Source organism: Chionomys nivalis, chromosome 10 (genome assembly GCF_950005125.1).
Source record: "Chionomys nivalis chromosome 10, mChiNiv1.1, whole genome shotgun sequence".
Taxonomy (NCBI): domain Eukaryota; kingdom Metazoa; phylum Chordata; class Mammalia; order Rodentia; family Cricetidae; genus Chionomys; species Chionomys nivalis.
In genome coordinates, this window is record NC_080095.1 from 41,540,171 (window position 1) to 41,565,635 (window position 25,465).

General features: G+C 46.1%; 1 protein-coding gene across 3 annotated transcripts in view; it reads left to right on the forward strand.

Moving 5' to 3' along the window:
• Dpf3 (double PHD fingers 3) overlaps positions 1-25,465 on the forward strand; it is a 268,414-nt gene that overhangs the window by 98,538 nt on the left and 144,411 nt on the right. For all 3 annotated transcript variants that reach the window (XR_009057826.1, XM_057782334.1, XM_057782335.1), the window contains exon 2: positions 20,200-20,360. Coding sequence is in view for 2 of the 3 variants with exons in the window: in XM_057782334.1 (XP_057638317.1) it covers positions 20,200-20,360 (161 nt within the window). In the remaining variant the exon portion in view is untranslated. The remainder of the gene's footprint in view (positions 1-20,199; positions 20,361-25,465) is intronic.

Sequence of the window (25,465 nt, forward strand, 5' to 3'; positions counted from 1 at the left end):
AGCTCAGTTGGTCTGCAGGGCCGGTGGCAGGAAGCCTCCTTCATTCCTGTGACACTCTGTCTCTTACTCCTGGGAGTTTCTTGTGACTTTCCTGAACATGATGTGGAGGGCTTTGAGTCGGCAGCATGCTATGCTGTGGGGCAAGTGTGTGTCTGGCACGAACACATGACTACCGGCAGTCTCCGCAAGAAGGAGCAGTGGGCACATGCTGGCTGATCAGGACTTACTGGAATCAGACAATGGCGTGCCTCTTGAAAAGTGTGACTTTTGCCAGCATGGACCTTCTGTGCCCATCTTCCTGACTTTCATCCTGCTTCAGCCAGTCTTGTGGCCACGGGTGATGACAACTATGAGCGGCATGCACGCACAGGGTTCAAGCCTGTGACTCCCTCTGATAGAGCTGGCACTGGTGGGGACTGAAGGTCTGTTGACCTGACTCGGATTCTCCTCGCTCTTTGGTTCCATTTCTTCACCTCTCTGAGCCTTGGTTTCCTCATCTATTAAAGCAGAGTGGATGTAAGAGAGCGACAGCCCAAGGCATAACCTCCCACATGGTAGCTGATCAGTAAATTCAGTACTATGATTGTTGAAATGTTGGTGGCTTTGAGTGACCAGCATGGCATCTGAGGGGTCCCCCAGGAGTTTGCATGGAGGGACTCTGATCCTGGTATAGGGGAGCTTTGTGCTGAACCCCAGCATCTCCTTTCAGCATTGGCAGACAGGATACTGTGGTCTATATAGGGCTCGTGTAGAATATTTCTCTTCTTATCCCCATCCTGCCTCAGTTTTAACAGAGGGGTGGTTGTAGCCTAGGCAAAAAGCCAAGGCTGCCAGGGCAAAACCTTCAAACCAGCAAACGAACATTTATTTATAGGTATTAGAGGGAAATGCCAATCCCAAGCAGGGAAGAAGGGCCCAGCAGAGGCGGCTGCAGTGAGCAGTGGGCAGGGAAGGAAGCCAAAGGAGTGGTGGAGGGGCTGTAGGAGCTCAAGAGGCTGGGTGACATCAGTGTCTTGGAGAGTCGAGGTGCCAGCAGAAAGTGCCAGGTTCAGACGTAGCAAACCAAGGCATATTTAATCACAGGACCACGATAAAATGTGGGCAGGGAACCAAAGTAGGGGATGTGCAGAACCCAAGGACTAGGCCAAGGGGGATGGGAAGCTGGCTGGAGTAGCAGCTTGGAAAAGGCTTGTGGAGACAGATACACCTACCCCATAGTGACAAGGAAGGAGGGAACTGGGAGTAACCATTCTGTCACGGCTCACTCTGTCTGTTTGGCACTTGCTGTTGGCCCTGGTCCACTGAAGCAGGGGAAAGAGGCAAGTGACTGACCTACAGGGCACATTGCTGTGACACTGAGCAGCGAGACGGGGGATAACGGAGAATCCGGAGGGGCCTAGAGGACAGAGCCAGGGCAGAGAAAACAGGGGAGGTGATAGGCTCAGAAGGGAGCTCCAAGGCTGCTGGCAGTTTAGGGGTGTCTGGATGGAGAGAGTTGAGATGCTGGGTGTTCTGCGGGAGGCAGTACAGGTCAGATATGGTTGCCATGGATTCAGGAGGCAGAATGGGAGAGTGGTTTATTTTCCGTGTGTTCATGAGCTCTCTGAGTTTCCTCACCTGTAGAGGGGCACGAGAACGACATCGTTCTGTACCTCACAGTGATAAAGGCATAAAGGCCCATGGACGCATAAAGAGCAGACAGAGGGGTGTGCATGCAAGAGAGTCAGCATGGCTTGTGGAAGACTCAGTGGAGACATTTAGTCATTTATCTAGCCAGCTAATACCCATTGTTGGCCTACTATAGGCTGTGAACCAGTCTTAGTGACTGGGAGCACAGGGGTAAATAAATTAGACCAGTCTTTCTCCCAGAGAGCTTATGTACTTACAGGGAAAGAAGGATATGAATTAAAGCAGAAAATAAAGTTATGCTCCAACAACCTCTACCCTGAGTGATGGGAAAGAGTGGGGACGGTCCTGAGAAGGGGGGATGAATAAGTGACTGTGTGACAGGTTGAGGCAGGTGTGGGGGTCTTGAGGTAGGGCTAAGCTTGTGTTTCTGGGACCAAGGGATAGCTCAGAGGGTGTATTGTGGGGCTGACTCTGCTTGCCCTCAGGATATAATTCCTATATGGAAAGCTCTGAGCACTCACATATGTCTAGTGGCCATTAGTTATGGGTGATTGTTATGATTGCTTTAATAAATATCAACATTGTAAAGGAAGGATGTATATATATATTATACATATATGTATATATACATTACACACACACACACACACACACACACACGTAGATGGAACACAGCACCAGCTGCTCCAATCAGTCAGCAGAATCAGCTGTAGAGGCAGTCTGGGGCTGGGTGGTGAAGACTCCAGAACCCGAAATAAGGTCACTTAGTTTAAAGCCTGACCTGGCCATGTATTAGGTGGTCTTTGCTAATGGTTTCACCTCTCTGGAACCCGATGTCTTCTGGGTATGAGGGATAGTGGCGGGACCTCTCCCACAGCTGCTGTAACGATGACTTGTCCTATTCCCAAGACCTAGGACAGTACCTGGCCCGCAGCGAGGGTGGCTGAATGTCTTCCTTGTCCTTAAGGGACTTGCTCCTGTAGGCAAAGACTCTTTCAGAGGCTCTCAGATAGCTGTACAACACACGTTTAGAGAGATAGCAGCAGCAGTGGGCCTTGTGTGTAGAACGTTTGTGGGAGGAGCCAAGAACGGCATCCTTAGAGTGCTTAAGTGAGGCAGACTTTGAAGAATGAGTAAGACAAGCAAGATGCTGGTTGGGCTTGGGATGTAACTCAGTCTGTAGAGCGCTTGGCACCCAGGAAGCCCTGGGTTCCATCCCCAGTACTACATAAAACTGGGTGTGGGGGTGCACACCTGTAGTGCCAGCATCTCAAAAGGAGAGGCATGGGGATCAGAAGTTCAAGGTTATCTTTGGTTACACAGAGTTTGAAGTCAGCCTGAGCTACATTAAACCCTGTCAAGAAAGAAAAAGGAAAAATGAAAGAAAAACAACCAGACCTAATGGCATTAGGCAGGTAAAGACAAAAGCTAACAACGACAACAGCAAAATTCCCTGGACCCATATCTTTGCTTTTGCCTGTCCCACATAGCCTTTGGGACAATCTACATTTGCTAGGCCTTACCGCAGCCTCTCATACTTACCAGCAAGTGACTCCCCCCTCCGTCTTGTTCCTTCGTGAGCCCACATAAAACCCTTAAACCTGCTAGGCGTTATTGACATTCTTCTACCCTTAATGTTCCCTGGTCCATAGATGCAAAAGCAGATTTGAGGCTAGAGGACATGGGAGGTTAGAAGTGAAGGGCAGCTGAGAGAAAGGGAGCCAGGAGCTGGCGGCAGACAGAGGTGGAGGGCAATGAAGATGGAATTAACTAGAACCTTGTGTGTCTGGCGACTGGCAGATTCTTTGGATAAGATAAGTGGAACCCTCTGCAAGGCAATTATCAGAGAGCATAAATTCCAGAGATAACCTGTCCTGGGAGGTATTGATGGCGGAGGGGTGGTGCTGGAGGCTACACTCTCTTGTCATCCTGAGGCCTCCTCCTGCCTCTTATTCCTCCTTTGGTTCTTCCTTCAGGGTCCCGCCATACCGCACCCCCACCCCATTGCTTGCACAGCTTCCCACTCACCTCAGTTCTTCCAGGGTCACCTTTTGGCTTGTCTCCTTGGTGTTGGGGTGACAGAGGTCTAGATCTGCCATTGGAGGAACCTAATTATCAATCAGCCAAGCAAGGGCACTTTTGAGAGGGAAACAATAATTACCGCACGGGACCTTGCTGCTAACCGGGACTCTTTTGTGCAAACCGTTTCCTAGCCATGTGTATTAGTTAGGGTCCTTTGAAGGAACAGGACTGAGAAAATGAATATTGAGAGAATGAATATATATATTTATATATATACATACAAATATGCATATATAGTCACATATTATTTGATTAAAAGGGAATTTATTAAAGGCTTGCAAGATGTGGCACTGGCAGTCCAAAAACGTCCATCTCACACTGGGGAGGCCAAAAATCCGATAGCTGCTCAGCCCATGAGGCTGGGTATCTCAGCAGTCCCAACCTGGCTCAGGAGTCCTAGAGAGTTCCTGGAGAGCTGCTGGTCTTGGGTCTACACAGGGACCCTGAAGATGGTGGTTCCGATGGTGGTGAAGGACAGCCTCAGCAACAGCGTGAATGAACTTGCCAGTGACCGTGAGGGCAAGCGGGCAACAGCAAAGCGCCCTTCTTCCACGTCCTTTGATCTAGACTGTCATCAGAAGGTGACACCCGGACTCAGGGTGGGTTCTTCGGGCTTCAGATACTCTCCTCAAGGAAACCCCTCACAATAGCTCCCAGCAGTTTGTGTCTTTCGTGATTCCAGATGTGGCCAAGTTGATAACCAAAATTAGCCATGGCACCATGAAGCTTTCCACCTGCCGCAGACTCCCAGCTACGGCATTCCTGGTGGGGGTGGATGTAATTGACAGGCTGGCCCATGTGGCCCCACCCACCTTCCCTCTCACCAGTGTGTCTTGGCACACATCCTTTCCTTTGCATTATGAGCAGCTACATCTTTCCATCTGACAGGGGCCAGGAGGTTACAGCCTGCCTGAAGATGCAGGGTAACTAAGTTCTGGCTTCACCCTGTTAGCCATCTCATCCCTTCAGGGACAGGTCTCTTTCTGTGGAGAGAAGGGAGGCAGCAGCAGGCTGCTGGGAGCTGGGCATACCTCCTGATTGCTTCTGGAGAGGAGGGGATAGCTAGGTGGGAAAGAGCCAGTACCAGAACCAGAACCAGAACCACAACCACAGCCCTGCCCCAACCTCCACAACCCCAAGCTGTACCCTGCTCTTCCTAAACACGTTCTGTAGACTGTGAGGGACAAGGAGGCTCTAGGCCTCATCTCCTAGACAGCCCCAAGCTCTAGGAGGGCACCCCAGGGGGAGGGCAGTACTCACTTCCTAGCTACCCCAGAGCCAGGCTTCCACTCACCAGGAGAAAACAAAGACCTTGAAGCTGTGAACTGCATCCTCTCACCCACTGGCCAGCAGCATTTCCAAAATGACAAAGGGCTTTCCAGGGAGCCTAGGAAAAAAAAATTAATTTTCAGTGATGTTTTGCTTGCTGTAGTTAACAATGATTATTAAATAGGCAGGGTGAGCTACTGCATGTTTTCCTTGTTATTAGCTGTGTTTATGGGTTTTTATTAAGTTGTACCAAGCTGAGATAATTGTAAAACTATCTGCTTAAGCTGTATGACTCTTAGACCTCCCTTTTTAATTTTTTTCCTATGTGAAGATGGAGAGTCTGCCTTATTCAAGGTTTATGCTGGAAGTTGGGAGCCAGTGAACTTGACTTGTAAAGGTCCAGATGGGAAATATTTTGAGCTTTGATTGCCATGTGGTCTCTGTCAACCATATAATAGGTTCCCATGTGGATGCCTGAAACCTTAGATAGAGGTCATATAGACGCCGGTCCTGCCTTAACACATGTGCACCTGTTATGGTTAATCTTGATGGTGAAGGTGAGAGGCTCTAGGTTCATCTAGGAGACAAGGCTCTGGGCATGTCTGAGATGTTTCTAGACTAGGTCAACTGAGGTAGGAAGATCCACCCTGATGTGGGTGGTGCTGTCCCATGGGCTGGAGTCTATGACAGAATAAAAAGGAGAAAGTGAGCTGAGCCCCGGCATTCATTGCTCCCTGCTTCTTGACTGTGGATGTCATGTGACTTCCTGCTCCTGCCACCAGGCCTTCCCCACAGATTCTTCAAAATATACAGGCAGATAAATTCTTCTTCTTCTAAGTTTCTTCTGCTTGAGACTTTGATGATAGCAATGAGAAAGTATTTAAAACCTGTGATAAAGTTTAATTTACATATTAGACCAAGCTGATATTAAGAACAATAATAGTAAATTAGAACAGTAACTAGATACTGACACTGTGATGGCTGACCTGGTAATTGGGATGACAATAAATGTCAGTGTGACAGTTACTAAGCTACCGGCTGGTGGCATGCAAGGGTGAGGTAATGCCAGAGAAAGGGATGATTCACGTTCTGGACTGGATCAAACATGACAGCATGAAATTTCATCACACACCTCAGAATGGCCTGAAAATTAAAACTTATGCTTTGCCTGTTTTTAGAATGTCTGTGGAATATTTTTGGGTTGTGAAAAATAAAACCATGCATCAGGGAAATGTCTATACGTGGCTCTGCCGATCTGACTTTATTTACAATGCTTTATAGTGGGTCAGACTTTGGTTCAGGGTCTGTAGTTTGCAGACACCTGCTATAAACGGTATGAAAAGCCCCGAGTGAAGAGAGTCTGGTCTGATGAGCTCATGCTGGCTCCACCTCTGGGTGCCAGGGGCAGATCATGTCATCTCACTGGCAGCTGAGTTTCTTTCCAATAAAACCAGGCAGCAGGGACTGGGGGAGATGGTTCAGTGGTTAGGAACATATACGGTTCTTCCAAAGGACCCACGTTTGAGTCCCTGCACCCAGGGAGAAAATGAGGCACTTTCTAGAACTCTGGGATGTCTGAGTTCCCGCTTTAGTTCAGGCTGGGAGTCCTTTGTCTCTTATGAGATGAGAGAACCACATCTCATAAGAAGGGCTTATGCTCCCTCTTGGGATGAACACCTCTTTAGATGACTCTCTAATGTTCTCTTTTCAGGAATTCCTACCACCAACCAGCCATCCTTGAGTTACTGAGAGGTAGCTCAAGGCTTTTGGGTGGTGTGGAAAACTGAGGCATAAAGCAATGAAAAAATTAAAATTGCTCAGCAGGTCTGTGATGCTCATTGAGAAAAACTTAGTACTCTCAAGAAAGTGTAGGTCATTGTGATTATTCTGGTTTTGTCTCCTGGACTTGCATCTTCCTAGTGCCAGCTAGGCCCCAATGCAAATTGCTTAGGATTCTGTGGACCACGGTTTGCAAATCTGTATAGTGGGATCATGATGATGATGACGATGATGTGGGGTTGAATGAGATTAAATAAAATGAATACATGTAAACCATATAAAACAGTGCCAGCCACACCTAGTGTGTGCTCAGTCAGCTCAGCTGTGCTGCTATTATCGCCTGAAACCATGCTGGGTGTGTCTCTTTTCCATTTATCTTTGTGTGTTAGCTATACACGCGTGTGTGTACAGGGCATGTGGAGGCCACAGGTTAATGCTGAGTATCTTTCTTGGTCAGCCCCATCTTATTTGTAGAGGCAGCATATCTCATTGATCCCGAAATCTGTGTTTAGGTTGGACTGGCGGACTGGGGAACTTCAGGAAGACCCTGTTTCTGCTTCTCCAGCACTGGGGTGACAGTGTGTGCTGTCATCCTGACGTTTTAACGAAGGTTGTACAACTCTTTCCTCAGTTCTTCCTTCTGGTTTTTACCTTAGACTCTTGTTAAGCTTTTGGATTTGAGGCTTGGACAGAGGGCTCTGTTCCTATTCCATGTGTTAATTAAGTGATTCTTGGTGCGGTGGACGACATGGGGGAGAAGGTGGTAGCAGGAAAAGGCAGATGAAGATTGTGAGTGCAAGGGTTTGGGAAGCTAGGGACATGACGACTGGACAGTCAGGTTCTAAGTCCAGCATAGACTTTGGAATTTATAAGTATACACCTCTAAAGATGACAAGTTGGAGATGATTTCCTTAGGAGCCTCATGAGAGAACACGGGGTGCTGTTGAGTCTGGTGGCAGGCAGAAGGAGACGCCTCTTTGTCTGGATGTCCCTTAGAAGGGTAGCCCGAAGATCCCTTGGTGCACAGGGCATTGCTTCTGTGGCTGATCCTAACCAACTCTGACAGGAGGGCAGAGGCCCCCAAGCGAGGTCAGGACCACAAATCCTGTCCCAGCAGGTGCCTGCTGGGGAGACTGTGCCCTCCAGATAACCTTCAAGTTCTCATTGATTTCCTGTCAAGGCTTTTCCCACCCTCAGCCTGCGGTGCCCCTGGCACTACCCGAAGGTTTGGGGCTCAGAACAAGGACATGGGTCAGCAGCCTGGGACAGGACCCTCAGAGGAGGTTAATTTGGGGGAAGGCCCTTGAAGGGAAACAGAATGATCACATTGGAGACTATCTTCTGATTTTGCTGGTTTGCAGCACCGGTTTCGAGCATGGACTGTCCCTTTGGGCATATAAAGCAATGGCCAACATAAATGGACACTATTTACCAGGACTCGCTCCAGAGTTTGGGGTGTGTAGGTGGCATTGTGGGGTCATGAGCAAAATTCATGTAGAGATGGTGGAGTTGGAGACAGGTTCACTGTCCTGCGCGTATTGTACTAGGCAGGTCGGGTCAGGGGGTGGTCAGAAATGAGGAGGCATCTCTGCACTCCTCGTTTTTAAGTCCTGGGGCCTCTACTCTGACTTCCAGTTAACCTGCATCTTCTATTATTTGTTCAGTGGTATCACCTGTACTTTCCTAGAGTCCAACTCCTATGTTGGGTACAGGGGATCTGAAGAGATTGGGCCCTGGCTGCATAGGGGTTAATTTTTAATCACACAGAGACAATCAGGAGACAAAGACAGTTTTTTATTAATTTAAAAATTTTAATTAGTCAATTATCTTTATTTAAATCTACAAATTTAATAATCATTATATTTAAATATTAAAATTAAAATTAAATAACAGAAATTTATTATTATTGATACTGTTGATACACAGAGTCTCACTATGTAGTTCTGACTAGCCTAGGACTTTCTTTGTAGACCAGGGTAGCTTTGAACTCGCAGAGATTCCCGTGCCACTGGGATTAAAGGCGTGCGCCAACAAGTCTGGCTCAGCAAAGAGAATTTTGGTACTGGAAAGTGTTACAAAAACTAAAATAGGAGATGAGACAGCCAGGGGTCAGGAAGGAAGGAGTGGGGTGGGTTGGTTACTCTACGTAATGGATTTAAATCCTGCCAGAAGATGTGGGAGGAGTCTGCGAGGGTGGAGGTGGCATCATGGACAAAGGTCCTGAGGTGAGAGCATCTTAGAAGACGAGGAGGTACAGAGGGACTGGAACCCAGCACGAGGAGACAGATGAAGTGGGAAAGATAACAGTCTGGGCTTCTGTAGCCCCAGGAGGGAGTTGGGATTGATTCTGAGCGCTACGGGAAGGTGCTGGAGGGATTTAAAGAGGAGAGAATGTCATGGTCCGGTTTCTGTTTTGAAAAGGTCGCTTGGGCAGCAGCGTAGAGACTCGACTGTGGAAGAACATGTTCTTTGTGGCTGTGTTAAATGCCAGACCATATTCCCTCTTCTGGGGAGGGCAGCGCCGGGGCGCATGGCCTTCAGCAGCAAAGACGGACTGAGCTCTCTTAGTGTGAGGATGGTCTAATTCATGAGCTAGCTACTCCTATGGCGGTCACACTCAGGGGACATCTCGGTGTTCTGGGGTTTCAGCAGAGACTCAGGCTGTAGAATAGGTAATCTAGATATCTTTTCTTCCCCCCCTCCCCTCTTTTCTCTTTTTCTTTCCCCTTCTTGGTACATTTCCCCTCCTTCCCTCCTTCTCCCTCCTTCTTCCCACTCCCCCTTCCTCTTTCCTTTCTCTCTCCTCTTTCTTTTTGATGGGCTTCATGAACTCCAGTTGTCCCTGCCTCACCTCCTGAGTTCTAGGATCGCAGGTGTGTGATGATGCCCAGCTAAGGAACTAGCTACCCCTTAACTCAATGAAGTTTCTTCTGCGGGTGTGTTTTCTTTTCTGGGTATGAACCACCCTACATGAAGGGGGCATTGCTGCTGCTGTTTGACGTTTGAGAGTTGGTGACATTCGATACATTCTTTAACCCGCCGAGGGGAGATTCGTTCTGTCACATCTAGATGCCATTTGAAAGGCGACCCTTGGGTACAAGCGAAGCTAGGTTCCTTCTTCCTCAGAGCATCTCTCCCCTCCCTCTCCCATTATTTACTGGAAGGAACCATACTGCCTCCAATCTCCTGTCCTTGGCAGTCCCCTGACTTCAACCCCAAGATGCGTATGTCATCAGAACATGCAGCAGCAGCTCAGAAATCATGGCCAGGTTCAATATAAATTCTGTCTTGCTTAGGCAGCTTTGCATAATAACTCCCCGAAAAGTCTTCACCAAAGGAGGAACGATTTATTGGGGCTAGTGGGCCTGAACATGCGCGGAATGGCATTGAATTCACGATGAGTTTTAGGGTTCAAACTCTTTGTCTAATGTGGCTTTCACAAGGGTCACCCTTGTCCCCAGTGTGCCTGTTCGGGCCATTTTGAAGGTCAGAGCCGCAGTCGGAATGAATGAGAATGTCAGCGTGTATACCGTATATAGAGCTCGACTAGGCTTCTTGGACGTTTGCAAGGAATGAGGACTTTCGGGGGATTGGCCTGAGACAGGTCAGCGCTCTCGTTTTAATCCAGGCAGCTTTCTGAGGTTTTCCAATGAGAATCAAGCCAGCTGAGTCAGACTCACTGGAGCTTCTCAGCTCTGCCTTCAAAATACAGTGTCCAGAGAGTCTGTGCTCTTCTTTTAGACAACGGGGTGAACCTTTCAGCACTGAGTGTCTGGGGGTGAGGAGTGGGCGGGTGTGTGGGTCACATTCCGTACCCCCAGATTCAGCACCAGAACCAACCTCCCAGCCTTGTGCTACTATCAATTGCTTTGACCAACTCTAGTCTTAAAACCACTGCTTAGGCCATGTTTTCTGAGAGCAGGGTGGTGTGATGGTGTTCCTGGCACATTTCAGGACAGGTGGGGATGATCTATATCTCCTGGGGCAGGCCGATGTCTACATAGTGGTCAGTCGGCTTCTGAGGCTTGGAGAAGGGGGTTCTCATGATGAACGCTGACGGTCCACTTGACAGGATCTAGAACTGCCTAGAAGGCAAGCGTCTAGGCACATCTGTGAAGGGTTATATAGGTTAGGTCCATACAGGAGAGAGGATTTTTCCTGAATGTGGCCAGTACCATGCCACAGGCTAGGATTCCAGACATCAAAAGGATAAAGCTAGCCAAGCTGGGGCAGTCGTCTCTTTCTGCTTCCTGACTATGGGTTCAATATAAGCAGCAGCCTTATACACCTGCCTCCATGCCTTCCTCGTCGTGATGGATGTCTCCTCAAACTGTAAGCCGAAGCAGGCCACATCTGCTCATTCCTTATACTTCTTTGATCAGGAACTTTTTTAGCAACGAGATACACAAGTATGTCAGCAGTTTAGCGACTTCCTGCAGGGCAGCTTGGATTCTGGCGAAGAAATGACTTCCAGAGCTAAGGTGACCCCCCCACCTCCCTTTTAGGACATGTGATGAGTTTGTTTTCAGGTGTCTACTCCCGTGCTTGGAGAAGCCAGGTACCTTCAGGCCCACCCCATGCTCATACAGAGGAGGTTTTCATGTTCGGCACATGTCACAGCTGTGGCACTTCCATTGGGTTTCTAGGGATGGTCTGTGTTGGAAAGCTACATTAGGCTATATTAATATTGCACAAGGAGACACATGAACAAAAGAAAGTAACTGGGCGAGGTAATTTACTTTGGCAAAAGAGTATGCAAAGACCCAGTGCACCAGGGTGGGAATTTCACTTCACTTTTATCCTAGCCCAGGACTTCAACTGTGCCTCATCCCATTGGTGGGAACGTGTCCTCAAGTCTATTGCTATTGGCTAATGGGTAATTGGGGAAGGGTGTTGTAGTCAAATTTTGAGAACGTTTAGTATCTAGGGGCTGAGCAAAATGACACGGACAAGGGTTTCACAAGGTGGGGGATAGGTTAGAGCGCTGGTCTTTGGTAGGCTAGCCATCTTTGATAGACTTTTGATAGGATTCCACTCAGACATTCACACTCATTTTATGTGTGTGGTTTGGGAACATACAACTCTCTGGTTCTGTTTTTAAGACATTCACAGTCTAACTGAGTGGGGATGCAATAAGGAAGACAGCAAAGACCAGCAACATTTTAATGAAAAATATTAGGTAGACTGATGGAGGTAGAGGGTGAGCGTTTTGGGCAGGATAACCTGAGAGCTATCCTAGAGGAGGGAGGATTTCAGGCAGGCTTGAGACGATTCAGATTGCCCAAACTGTGTGTGGAAGGACATGAGTGTTTTGTTGGGCACAAGAACAAGGCTGTCTACTTCTGTGTAGGAAATTGTAAGACGAAGATTAACTTTGATTGATTGATTCTTCTACTTATGCACTTATTCATCCATCAACTCAGCGTGTAGACTCTCTGTCCTGGGATTTGGGATAGAGCAACAGATGAGTCCAGTGTGGCCTTTGGTACTTAGAGAAGGCTCTGGAGCGCGGCTGGAACCATCATGCCCAAGCTGCCTTGCTCTCTAATGCCTGAGGTTCAGCTTGGGGTCAGAGATTTGAATGGGTTTCTGACAGCCTCAAAGTCACTGTCGTAGTGAAGGTTCTGTGGCCGGATGTCACACGTAGAGGACTGGTCTGCTCAGACAGCATGATTGCCACAAAGTGGCAGGAAATGGATTGCTCTTGAAGGGGAAGAGAAAGGAAAGACTGGATTGTAGGCATCCCTGCCTGTGTGTTCTGGATTCTATCTTATCAAGTCCTTCCATAGGCCTACAGACCAGTCTGTGAGAACTGCAGGGGAGGTGGTCAGAGTGAGGCACGGGGCTGGGGAGCTGGTGCGTGGTGGAGCTGGACAGTCCTGCCTGATAGCCAGTCTGGCGTTCGCCTGCTCTCTCAGAGCCTCCACAGCCAGGCAGAAGCATTGGAACATCACTTGGAGCTACTCTGAGATCGGTACCAAGGAGGAAAAGGCTAAAGGAAGCTTTGAGGGAGGTTTCTTTTTGCCAGGCTGGCCTCGAACTCACTGAGATCCGCCTGCCTTTGCTAAGTGCTGGGATTAAAGGGCACCACTGCCGCGGGATTTCTTTCTGCCAGCATGGGTGAGAAAAGCGCTCTGGTGTGTATAGGGAGAGATGGCTACAATAAGTCAGGCGCTGGGGGGAGGGAGGGATGAGCGCAGATGGGGAGACTTTAGACGTTCTCACGTTTGCAAGTGCAAAGTGGCAAGCAGACAGGCCTCGAAGTAGTACCTGAGCTCTGGCCTCCACCCCCCCCCCCCCTTGCCAGTGGCACCTGGGTGGTCAAGCACAACACAACACAACTTCTTGGAGACCAACTGGTACTAGATTCTGTGCCGGGTGCTGGGAGGGACTCACACGGAAGTCCAGGATTTGGGGGGCTGCTGGCTTACCATACTCAGGTCCCTTCCTTCACACTGGCGTGGATGTGTCCTGGGAACTGTTGGGTGTTCAGTCTGAGCGGGTGGGCTGTGGCACTGTGGATGCTCTGTTCTGGGGTCACCATCCAGGAGGGAAGACACATGTTAACATAACATGGGTTTAAATTGATACAGTAATAGTGTTGTTTGGGGTGAAAGAAAATGACAGCAGGGAGAAATGGGGTTTTGGAGTCTCTCGCATCTCAGTAGCCTTCCCTGTTGAAACACCATTCACTAGTTCTAGTTGTCGAAACGAAATACTTATTTCTCGGTTTTGTGGGTTGCAAATTCAAGATTACGGTGCCAGCAAAGTTAAATTCCTGGAAAGGGCCCTTTTCCTGGTTTATTACGTATGGCTGCCTTCTTGTTGTGTCCTCAGATGTGTGTATATGGGGACTAACATATTTAATTTTCCATTTTTTGAGACCCCAGGCTAGCCTCAGACTTGCCCTGTGGCTGAGGATGACTTTGAATTTCTGGTCCTCTCTTGCCTCCACTTGGGATTAGAGCGCTGGGATTAGAAGTGTGTGTGCTCCTCAAACCCCCATGCCCAGTATTCTTTATGTGGGTTCTGGGGATTGAACTCAGGTCTTTGTGCTTGTAAGACAAGTCTTTCCCAGGGCTAAATTATCCCCTCTGCCCCCTTCTGTTTCTTCTTTCCTTAGTCTGCATCCCGTTGTGCAGTCTCTGCCCTCATGGCCCAATTACCTCTAAAGGCTCCATCTCCAAATGCTATCAATCTGGGAGTCAGGACACTAACTTTTTTTTTTTTTTCATATGGGGTGGCACCACTCAGTCTATCACTAAGCTGGCTTTTCTTTCAAGGGCCACTCTAAGAACAGTACGATATCAAGGGGAATAAAATGGTTCCTTCACCTGCCTGTAGCTAGCTTGTGAAGGTTTGTTCAAAGCTGAGTGGGAACTGAGCTTTCGGTGCCCCCATTACACACGCTGAAATGCAAAGAGCAGGGTGTTAACGCTCCGGAGATGGTTTTAATGTGTGTCTGGGGACTGTGGGCGCCTGGGCGCTAGGCTGCCAGGCAGCGGCACTGCAGAGGGTGGCGGTGGGAGGGAAGAAGGGATCAGAAATGTCACTGGCCACTGCTGCTTATCTCTTGTTTACAGGTACAAATAATAGGCCAAGGTCCTGTTGTAACTGCAACAGGGGACTTGTGGCCACATATTATGAGTGACTAGACAGGAACTCGGGAAAGCGACAGAACTCAGTGCCAGATGGAGTGGGGGCAAAGGAGGGACCTTGGGTCAGTTGCTCTGTGGGTGGGGAGCAGTGACCCCTCTTTGCTCCCCCTCCCAGAAGAATGAAAGCTGGGGAGGGAAGAGGCTCTTGGCAGAAGATGAGGGATTTGTTTTTGAACACGCCCCCTCCCCCTGCTGGAGACAGATACTGGTTCTATAGTCCAGGATGGCCTTGAATTTGTAATCCCTTTGCTTCCACACCACAGATACTGGGACTGTGGGCATGTTCCATCCTATCTGGATGGGGACGTATTTTGAAGTTTGGCGTGACTCATGTCCTTAGTTATGAGCATAGAACTTGTGGGGCAATAAGCACAAGTGTCTGATTGGAGGGTTGAACCTGAGCCTTATCTCAAGGTAGCAGGCAGGAAGTTGAGCCAGTGGACACGTTCTCTAGAATAGGAGGTCGGAAGAGGAGGTTGGAATCCCTCTCCCCACAGACACGCTCCAGAAAGGTTCTTGGAAATCTCTGCAGAAGAACGTCTAGTTCTCAGAGCTACACTGGACCCCTCTGTCTGTCTGGGATCATAAAGAGACCTCCCACTCCTTACAATGTCCGCTAGAACCAGGTGGCTGGTGTTCCAGATCAGAAGGCTTTTCAGAGCCCAGCAACTACTTCTTATTTCTGATTGCAGCCTTTACTGACCTGGGGTCAGTTCTTGATGAGGACATCAGTCTAACCTGCCTGGTGCCAGCTTCCTCCAGCTCAAGACATCAATCATGAACTGGTAATCTGGCCCCCATGGTCTGGTGCAGACAGGTGATGGCTGAGCTTGGTCCATGCCTGCTCCAGCCTGGGGCACGCTGGTCACAACTTCATAGAATGAGTCATATGCTGCCGCCCGTCCTGGCCCTTTCTGTCCCCTGTGACTTTAATGCAAATGTCACCCGTGGGATCCTTTCCTTGTGGGACTTTATTTATTTATTTATTTATTTATTTATTTATTTATTTATTTTTAAATGCCATATTGGAAAGGACATTTGTCTTCTCTTCTGTTTAAATTGCTTTCCATGGGTTTGGGAGACCTGGCCATCGATTTTCTTTTAGAGTGTGTAGAAAGTGCCGTGAAGATTTTGGCTAATTAACTTTGGAGAAGTGCTGCTGAAATCTTTTTTTTCCCCTTTCCTCCCATATCTTCAAGAATGGCTTTTAACTTTTGTTTTAAAGTACTGCCAGCACCCAGTCAGTGTAAAGATGACTTCCCTGGAGACAGGTGACGGTCTAGAGGCTGTGGGATGTCACTTTGTGAGGCTCCAGTCCTTAGCGCAGTGGGTTAGAGGCACTTGCTGAACAAGTCCAACGACCTGAGTTCAATCCCTGGAACCCATGTCAAGGTGGAAGGCGAGAACTCTGGCACCACACACAGTATTTAATATTTATAAGATGTTTCATTCACACAAAGTTTACACTGCTGAGAATCCACATTTCCCCCAGCACGCCTGTGAATACTAACACTATATTCAGAGATCAACTCCCTTCTCACTGTGTCCCAGCTTTGTTTGGCTTTCTCCTCCATTCGGTATAAGGCACTTATTGGACTTCATTGTTCATTCTGAGTAAGTTCATTTTCTTTCTTTCTTCTTCTTTTTTTTAAATATTTATGTATTTATTATGTGTACAGCATTCCTTCCATGTGTGCCCACAAGCCAGAAGGGGGCACCAGGTCTCATTATAGATGGCTGTGAGTCACCATGTGGTTGCTGGGAATTGAACTCAGGACCTCTGGAAGAGCAGTCAGTGCTCTTAACCACTGAGCCATCTCTCCAGCCCCAATTTTCTTGTTCCTCTTATGTGGACCAAAGCTGTTGGAAGTGAGGAGCATGGCAGGGAAATTTGCCTTGAAATCTGTGGATTTCTCTGGTACAGGCTTCCAGAAGTCTATCTGGAAGAAAGAAATCCTGTTTCAGGAGACAATTTTTCCCCTACCCACTCCCCTTTTTTGGGGCTCAATTTATAATTTTGTTTTCTCCTCCCTTAACCAGAATTTCTCAGGTTGAACTAGTTAACATCTTTTTAAAAAAAGATCATGGGATGAGCCTGGACGGATGGTGGTACACTCCTACCTGTCACCTTGGCCTTGGGGAAGCTGAGGCAGGAACACGGGCTACATGGTAAGATCCTGTTTGAAACAAAACAGCAGACTATGGGAACCCTCTCCCTGTGGTACTCTGAGCAATTCCCATCAATGTGGCATGGGTGGTCGCTGCTGGAGACCCTGGGCAGGCTGTATCATCTCGCATGGCTTAAACTGCCTGCAAATGGTTCCGTTCCTCTGAGACGCATCGCCTTAGCAGGGGGAACCATTCAAGCTGGTGCGACACAGGCAAATACTTTGTCGAAAATGTTCTTCATTTTTGATCAATCTCGTGGTCCTTGTTAGTATCTTTGATTACATCAGATTATGTGCCGTTCCATTTTATAGCATTTTAATGGTCTTTCTGCTCCCCTCCCCAGTTCATTTCCTGCTGTGTGGTTATTAGGATTTGATGGTAGCTTGGTTTTATTATTGCTGGGATACCTTCTGTGTGTGCCAACTCTTCCATGTGAATGTGGGGAATCTTCAGAGGTGAAGAGAGGGAGTTGGGGATGGGAGGGGAGCGGAGGTGGGGTAGGGTGAGGATTTATTGTTTGTCTCTCAGAGGCTTGTCAACAATTAAATTACAGATGAACCTTCCATGACTGTATTTTCCAACTGTAAGATGTTTGCTTTGAATCCTTTGGTAGGAGGCTGGTGGGATCACTTGGGGGCTAAAGGTGCTTGCGGAGCAAGCCTTAGGACCTCAGTTCCGTCCTTGATGGAAGGAGAGAACTGTTTCTGCCAACTTGTCCTCTGCCCTTCACACACGTGCTCTGCCCCCACACTCACACACTAGTGATGATGATGAGGATGATAATCAGAATAAAGTTAAAAAAATCTTTAGTAGAATCTACCCATTGACTTAAAAAAAGAACAGGAAAGGCTGCTTAAAACCTTGCTGTCTAGCAAGCAGTAGTGGAACGGGACTGGGATTAGAACCCTGTGCATTGCTGGTGGTCCTGTGAACTGGCTGAGCCACTGTGAGAAACAGTAAGGTAGTTGTTTTTTTTTTTTCTGATTTTACTTATTTTTTATTAAGAAAACATCTGATTAAATATGTCATAGCTTATCCAAATGAAGTGAGAAAGAAACAAGTTTGAGAAAACACCAACAAAAGCATAAAGAAAACTAATTCTTTCTTGTAGCAGCTGCTGCAGAGCGCAAGCGAATCTTTCTCGCTTTCTGTAGGAATGCAGTTGAGTGAGAGCACCTTTGGTTTTTAAGCCTTTCTTCAGAACCATTCCACTTACCAATAACACAAGCTCCACGGTGGAAGAGTCTCAGTAGAAGAAGAAACAGAAATTCTCCTACACGGGAGGCTGTCTCTGTTCTGTAATTATGGAACGAGGAACCATAATTCACTTTTCAGCTTAGAAAGCTGATAAACTCAAAAGTGTCAATATTTTTAACCAAGGGCACAAAATTTCTTAAAGTTTATATAATTCACTGCTTCAAGTGCTAAACATTTGCAAAACGAGGCCACCTAAGTCCCTTCCCAACAGAGTAAAATATAGTGGCATTGTCAAAAGGAAATTAATTCACAAAATAATAAAGCACTTTATATATTATGCTGGCTACATTTTTGCAAGCTGGGAACAAGTGAGAGTCACCTGGAAAGATTGTGTCAGTTGAGGAGCTGTCTCCGTCAGGTTTGCCTGTAGGCAAGTCTGTAGGGCACTTTCTTTTCCTTCTTTAAAAATTTCTTTTTTCTCTTCTTCTTCTTCTTCTTCTTCTTCTTCTTCTTCTTCTTCTTCTTCTTCTTCTTCTTCTTCTTCTTCTTCTTCTTCCTTCTTCTTCTTCTTCCTTTTTTTTTTATAAAGAAAACAAACTATCTTTTTTCATTTTACATACCAATCTCAGTTCCCACTCCCTGGTGGTTCTTAAAAAGAAAATAAGAAACAAATAAAAGCAGAGTTTCCACATGGTCCATCAACTCCACTCTTGGGACTGAACTCTAAATAATTGAAAGGAGAGGCTTGATATTTATACCCCTAGGTCCATGGGGTATTGTGACGTATTTTCTATAGAGAGTATAGTTATTACGTTCACAGTGATTAGAGCATGAAAGCAATCCAGGCATCCACTGGCTGATGAACCGATAGGCAAAGTATGCAATATAATACAGTCAGAAACATAAGGACATTCTGACATATATTATAGCCTGGATGAATCTAGAATATTGTAATATGTTAAGTGCAATATGTTGGCCTCAAAAGATCCAAATTATATGAAATACTTGATTCACAGGCATCAATTGACTCTTTAAATTGGGTCACCACCCTGCAAACCAGGGTGGCTTTATATTTGTGTCTTCAACTCTGGGCATTGAATTGCTTTGAGTTCAACTGTTATTAATTTTGTCCTAACTAAAAAACACATGTCTCTGTGTGCTTGTCTCTGTGTATAAATGCTACATACATGTGCCTGCATGGAGGTCAGAAAAGGACATTAAATCCCCTGGAGCTTGAGTTACAGGTGGGTGTAAACTGTCTGACCAGGGTGCTAGGAACCAATCCCGGGTCCCCTGGAAGAGCAGTGACTGCTCTTAACAGTTGAACCTTCTCTCCAGCCTCAATATTTTAATTTTTAAATTAAATATTAGTCTTTGGAAATTCTATACACATAATGCATTCTGATGACTGCCCCCACCTCTCTTACAGCTCACCCACCTGCATCAACCACGCCTCTTCCAGACAAGTCCCTGTCTTGTTTTGTTTTATGTCTTACTGTGTTTAAGGAGGGTTGTGTGACCAGGGGTTGGGACTATGCACTGGAGCTCAGTAGGCTCCCTTTGGTGGCTGCACAACTGGGGACAGTGACTTCCCCTTCTGTAGCATCCCTCAGCAATTCCCAAGGGGGTGGGGGAGTGTCAGACATTATTTTCAATACTTCTTTTGTTTGCTTTTACTCAGAGAAAGTTCTTTTTGTTTTGTTTTATTGTTGTTGTTTTTTCAAGACAGGGTTTCTCTGTGTAACAGTTCTGGCTGTCCTAGAACTCACTTTGTAGACCAGGCTGGCCTCAAACTCACAGAGATCCCCTTGCCTTTGCCTCCTGAGTGCTGGGATTAAAAGCGTGCACCACCACACCTGGCCCAGAGAAAGTTCTTTTTCTCTAACTGTGGGTGCATTTCCATGGTGTCCTTCCTCAAATGCTTCTTACAACGAATGGCTGAGCCTCCACAGGATGTCTCCTCTGCCCTTGTAGTCTTGGTTTATCCTAAATACTCTTCTGTCACAGTAGGAACCTGGGTGGGTTTTGGCAACTTCTGAGAGTCAAGTGTAGGGGTGCTCAAGCAGGGGGCTCTGGTTCTGGATGTTCTCTAAGTCCTATGCAGAACATTGTTACTGAACCACCTCCAGGGGTGGCCATGTCTCAGCTGGTCATCTTTACTGATGGTGTTTGTTCTTTGGGTTTATTTTATTTTATTATTATTTTTTGGGTCTATTTTAAAAGATTTTTTAAGTGATTTGGTAGATTTGGGACAGGAAGTGGAATCTGGTAGAGATTTGATGATAAATGGGGCTCCTGATGCTCACTTAGTTGCCATTAATGTGGCTTATTCCTCGGAAGAGGGGAGGGGACCGCTTTCCTCTGGTTGTGTTTCTACGCCCCCTGGTCTCATTCCTTTCTTTCTTGCCTCCTGTAGGCTTGGGGACCAGTTCTACAAGGAAGCCATCGAGCACTGCCGGAGCTACAACTCACGACTGTGTGCCGAGCGGAGCGTGCGCCTCCCCTTCCTGGACTCGCAGACCGGGGTGGCCCAGAACAATTGCTACATCTGGATGGAGAAGAGGCACCGAGGCCCAGGTGAGCCATGCCTCTGCTGGGAGTCCACACAGCTGGGTGGGTTGGGGGTCAGATAGTCCTTCTCCAAGGGACCAGACAAGGATGGTGTGATGTATTTATCTTAAAGAAATCCAATGAAAGCGGTCTTCGTTTAGTCAACAACCCTTGGGTGTTGACTAAAAATCTGCGGATGTGCTTAGTTGTGGGAATAAGGCTTAGTTTTCTCATGAGAACTCTGTCCCCGAGGCTTGTCATCTGTGAAGGGTGGATAATCTCAGTGTTCACTACCCAGAGTTTATCGGGATTAAATGACACTGTCTATGAAGAACTCAATATGCACCTGCTCTAAGATGCTCGATGTTATTGCTGTCACGACCAGGATTCTAATCTAGGCTTCTTAGAATCGAATAAACCCCACTGGTGTAGATTAGGGAGACAGCTAGCTCTAGAAATGCAGGTTTCTGTCGTCTTAGTTCTTTTAAAATTTAATTGTATGCATATGTGTATATGTGCACATAACGGCTCCCGTGTGTGTGCATGGGGTGTGTTGGCACAAGTGTGCATGCAAGCATTTTCCTTAACTAGATGCTCTTCACCATCTTTTTTTGAGGTAGGGTCTCTCACTTTTACCCAGAGCTTGCAGATTCAGCTCGGCTAGCCAGCCAGTGCATTTACATGGGATTGAACTTGGATCTGTGCTTTTGTGGTAAGCACATGACTGGCTGAGCTTAGCCTCTGCCTCCCCCACCCCCATATTCGGTAGCTCTCACGTAGCCTAGGCTGATTTCAAACTTGCTCTGGAGCCAAGCCGGACTTGCTATGATCTTGACCTCCTGGTCCTCTTGCCTCTGCCTCTCAGGTGCTGGGATTAAAAGTGTGTACCACACACCTGGCTCTGCATGAGTGTATAAGCAAAATTTTGTCTTGAAAGGTTTCATACTTGTGTAAAATTTGGATGACGGCAGAGGAAATCGAAATCCTCACGGCCGAGCTCGACAACAGTCACTTATGGCCAATCATTTTGATCTTACTTAGCGCCACCTTTCTCCCTGACTCTGGGTGACGTTGAAGTAGATCTGGGACAACGCATCATTTCGTGTATAAATACTATGGACTTCAAATGTCAAGCCAGTTGGATGCAGTGGGACATGCTTGTAATCGCAGTGTTTAGGAAGCTGAGACAAGAAGATTGCAAGTTGAGGCCAACCTGAGACATGACAACATTCTGCCTGAAAAGATAAAGGAGAAGACCAGCCCTTCCCACAATTATGATCAAATCAGAGAGTTGGCATTCATTCCTCCCGCTGCCTCTAGCGTGAGCCAGGCTCCAAACAGGATTTCTATGTTGCAACTGGTGGATGTGCTTCTCAGAAGCCTGCAGCCTTTTCTCTGACACACACTCTGCCTTGTATGCTATTTGTTGAAGAAACTGGGTTGTTTGCACTGTAGGGTTTCCCTGAGCTCAGATTTGCTGATTGCATCCCCATGGTGTCATTCCTGTGAGTTGGTAATTAGGTCTAGAGACTTAGTCAGGCACTTCTCTCTCTCTCTCTCTCTCTCTCTCTCTCTCTCTCTCTCTCTCTCTCTCTCTCTCTCTCTCTCTCTCTCTCTCCTCCCTGGCAAGGGTAATTTCGAAGTGGTAGTTTGTGCCTTCATCAGGAGGCTCATACAATCAGGTTATCTTCCATTTATTCATGTTAGCGTCCTTTATGATAATCATCTAGATTCTCATTCCATTAAGAGTAGCAAAAAAAAAAAAAAAGTGGCCTTTGATTGGGGGTCATCGTTGTTTTTTTATTTATTAGCTCTACAGCTTCTGTAAAGAAAAACATCCTCTCATTAAAGTTTTGGTTATTGTGAGGTACAGCTGACATGAGATAAATGGCATTTCCCCTGTATTTACCAGGTTTCAGAATAATGAGTTGGTTCCTTGGTATTGTCCGAAGCTGATCAATACAGTTATTTTAAGTGCTATCATGAACTCGGACTTAAACACATTTGATGCACTTTAATCCATTGCGGTTGTTATTCTGATTGATGGTTACATGGTCCCACCTTCAGCCAGCAGGGCTTTGGAAACAGCCCCGGTCCCTTCTGATGGTTCCCCTGCCGTCCCAGTATCAGGACAAATGGATGCAGGCTCACCTAGTGCACTTCCTCCCTTGGACCAGATGGAGCTGCTTCTCCTTGGAGCCCTGGGTTCTTGTTTTTGTAGGAGATTTTTAGAAGCAAACATCTATGCGATTCACGGCTTCTAGGTTTATCATTGTTTCTCAGGCTTTTCAGTCAGCACAGCTATAAAGTATGATATTTTTAAGTGAAATATGCTGTGGAATTCTACTATCCTAGATAATTCAGTTTTGAATAGTTTGTACTTAACTATATTTATCTATCTCCCCTTTTTTCAGACATCCAAAACACACACACATGCACACACTCCCTGCGAGTGTATGCATGTACACATATATTACACACATGCACATACATGCAAAAATGCATGCATGCTTACAACACATATACACATATACCCTCAAACGTGGATTTAATGATACTGATACTCTTGCTTTGTCCCATACAGTGCTCATAACAGACACAGCATCATAGTAACAACAAGACTATTCATAAAGATTACTGGACAGGGTTTAAGATTTTTTTCCTTTTGCTTTTTGTAGATCTTGTTCCCCTTAGGCTGTGGTGGCAAAGCACTCTGCCTTAAAGTCACTTCAAATAGTTTTCTGTGTTGGTTGTGATAGTAAGTCTCCTATATGGTTGGATTTATAGGTTTCGTTTTGGTTTTACTTATTAGGGGTTGCTCTGTGCAGGGGATCCATAGATGTCTTTTCTTAAAATTAGCTTCTCATTTTGAGTCACTATATAGCTCCTGAAAACCGCAAACACAGTACAGAGAACGCCTTTCTGATTCTCGTTCATTTTCTTCTAAGAGCATACCGGAATAACACACCCCAAGTTGATATTGGTAAGATGCATGTAAATAGCTCTTACCATTTTTTTTAATTTAAATCAATTTTAAAATTCAATTACATTTTGATCATATTCTTTCATTCCCCCAAGTCCTTCCAGATTCTTTCCCCTTCCCTACCTACCAAACTTTAAATTCTTTCTCAGAAAACAGGCAAAACCCCAATACAACAACAAATTCCCCAAACCAAAAAAACAAAATAAAACACTACCCAAAAGGAAATTAAAAAAAAAACATCAGATCATAACCAAATAAAAACACACACACCAAAACTGTGGAGTTTATTATCTGTTGGTCAGCTGCTCTTGAATGTGAGGCCTTCCCTGGGGTGGCTGATCTGCCAGGGCCGCTTCGCTGGAGAAAACTGGTTTTCCCTCTCCCAGCAGGTATAAATGACAATTTAGGTTTTAACCTTTTCCAGTGTCTAAGTTTTTATTTATTCATTCACTTTCAAAAGATATAACAAAATAGTATATAATAAAATCTGTCACATTGAGGTTGGACAAGACAAAACAACAAAAGGAAAAGAATTCAAAGGAAGGCACAAGCATCAGAGGCCCACGCGTTCACACCCTCAGGAATCCCATATAATCACTAAACCGGAGTCCTAAATGCAGAGGCCTGGGTGCGGACCCATGCAGGCCTTCTGCTGCTCCAGTCTCCAAGAGTTCCTGTGGGCTTTGCTCGTACTGGTTTAGAGGGCCTTGTTCTCCTGGTACCCTCCATCTCCTCTGCCTCTTCCACTGCCTCCTCTCCCACAGGGTTCCCTGCAGACCTTGCCTTTTTATCACAGGTAACCAACACCACAGTCAAGACCTGAAACCATTTCCTTGCCACAGAGATCTTTTTCATATAACCCCTTTATAACTGCACCTAATCTTCTCTCTCATCAAATCCTCTCACCGTCTCCAGTTATAAAATAGCTCGATTGGTTAGACGGTGGTACTAATAAGATAGCTATCTTAAACACTTCCTATCTACTGGAGACCACGCCAGATCATCCAGCCCAACCTAGAGTTCTTGAAAAAATTTTTTTATTACATTTACTTAAGTATCTGTGATAACTCTTAGGTTTCCTTCATCAGAGAACATGTTGATTTTTTTCCTTCATTCCCAAAGAACACTTTTTATGGATATAAAGGTACAAATTGATAGTCCTTTTTGAATGGCATTTGGACAGTCTGTAACTTCTTCAGATGGTTTGTGACAAGGAAGCTGCTGTCAGTCAGTGGGTTTCCCCTGCTATGAGAAGGCCCATCTTCTGGTCTGTCTTCTACCACTGTCAAGCCTTTGCTTTTAGTTTTCAAAAGTTTAATTTTGATGTGTCTTGGGATGGATTGGTTCAGTTTTATTTTATTTGAAGCTTACTTGGCTTCCTGAACTTAGAATTTTTTTTTCCCCCTCCAATTTTGAGAAATTGCTGGCCGTTATTTGCAGCACCATTTTCTTTCCTTTTGAGATTCTAACAACACACATCTTTTGCTCCCTAGGCTCTATTTTTTGTTTAAAAATTTAAACTTTTATTACGTATGAATGTTCTGCCCACATGTGTGCAGTGCCTGCAGATGCCAGAAGAGGGCATTGGGCATTGCAACCATTGTGAGCTGCCATGTGGGTGCTGGGTATGAAATCTGGGTCCTCTAGAAGAGCAAGGAGTGCTCTTAACTGCTGAGCCATCTCTCCAGGCCCCTAGGCTCTAGTTATTTTGTTTTTTAGTTCCTTAATTAGATATTTTCTACAATTTTATCTTTCGTTTACTGCTTCTTAGAATTTTCTCCTGATGAGCTTCACCCGTGGAGAATTTTTTGGTTCTTTACCATTTTTCTTCTCAATTTTCTATTTGGTACCTTGTATTTTTCTCTTATTGAAAATAGATTTTTTAAAAAAATACACTATATTTTGAGTTTGGTTTCCCCTCCCCCAACTCCTCTGAGATCCTTCCCTACATCCCCTCCCATCTGAATCCGCACCCTTCTGTCTCTAGTTAGAAAACAAACAGGCATCGAAAGGATAATAATAAAATAAGAGGCAACAAAACAAACAAGCTGGAATAGGAAAAGCACAAGGAACAGACATATATAGATGAAGAGACACACACATTATGGGAATCCCATGAAAACACAAAACTGGAAGCCAAAGAAACTAT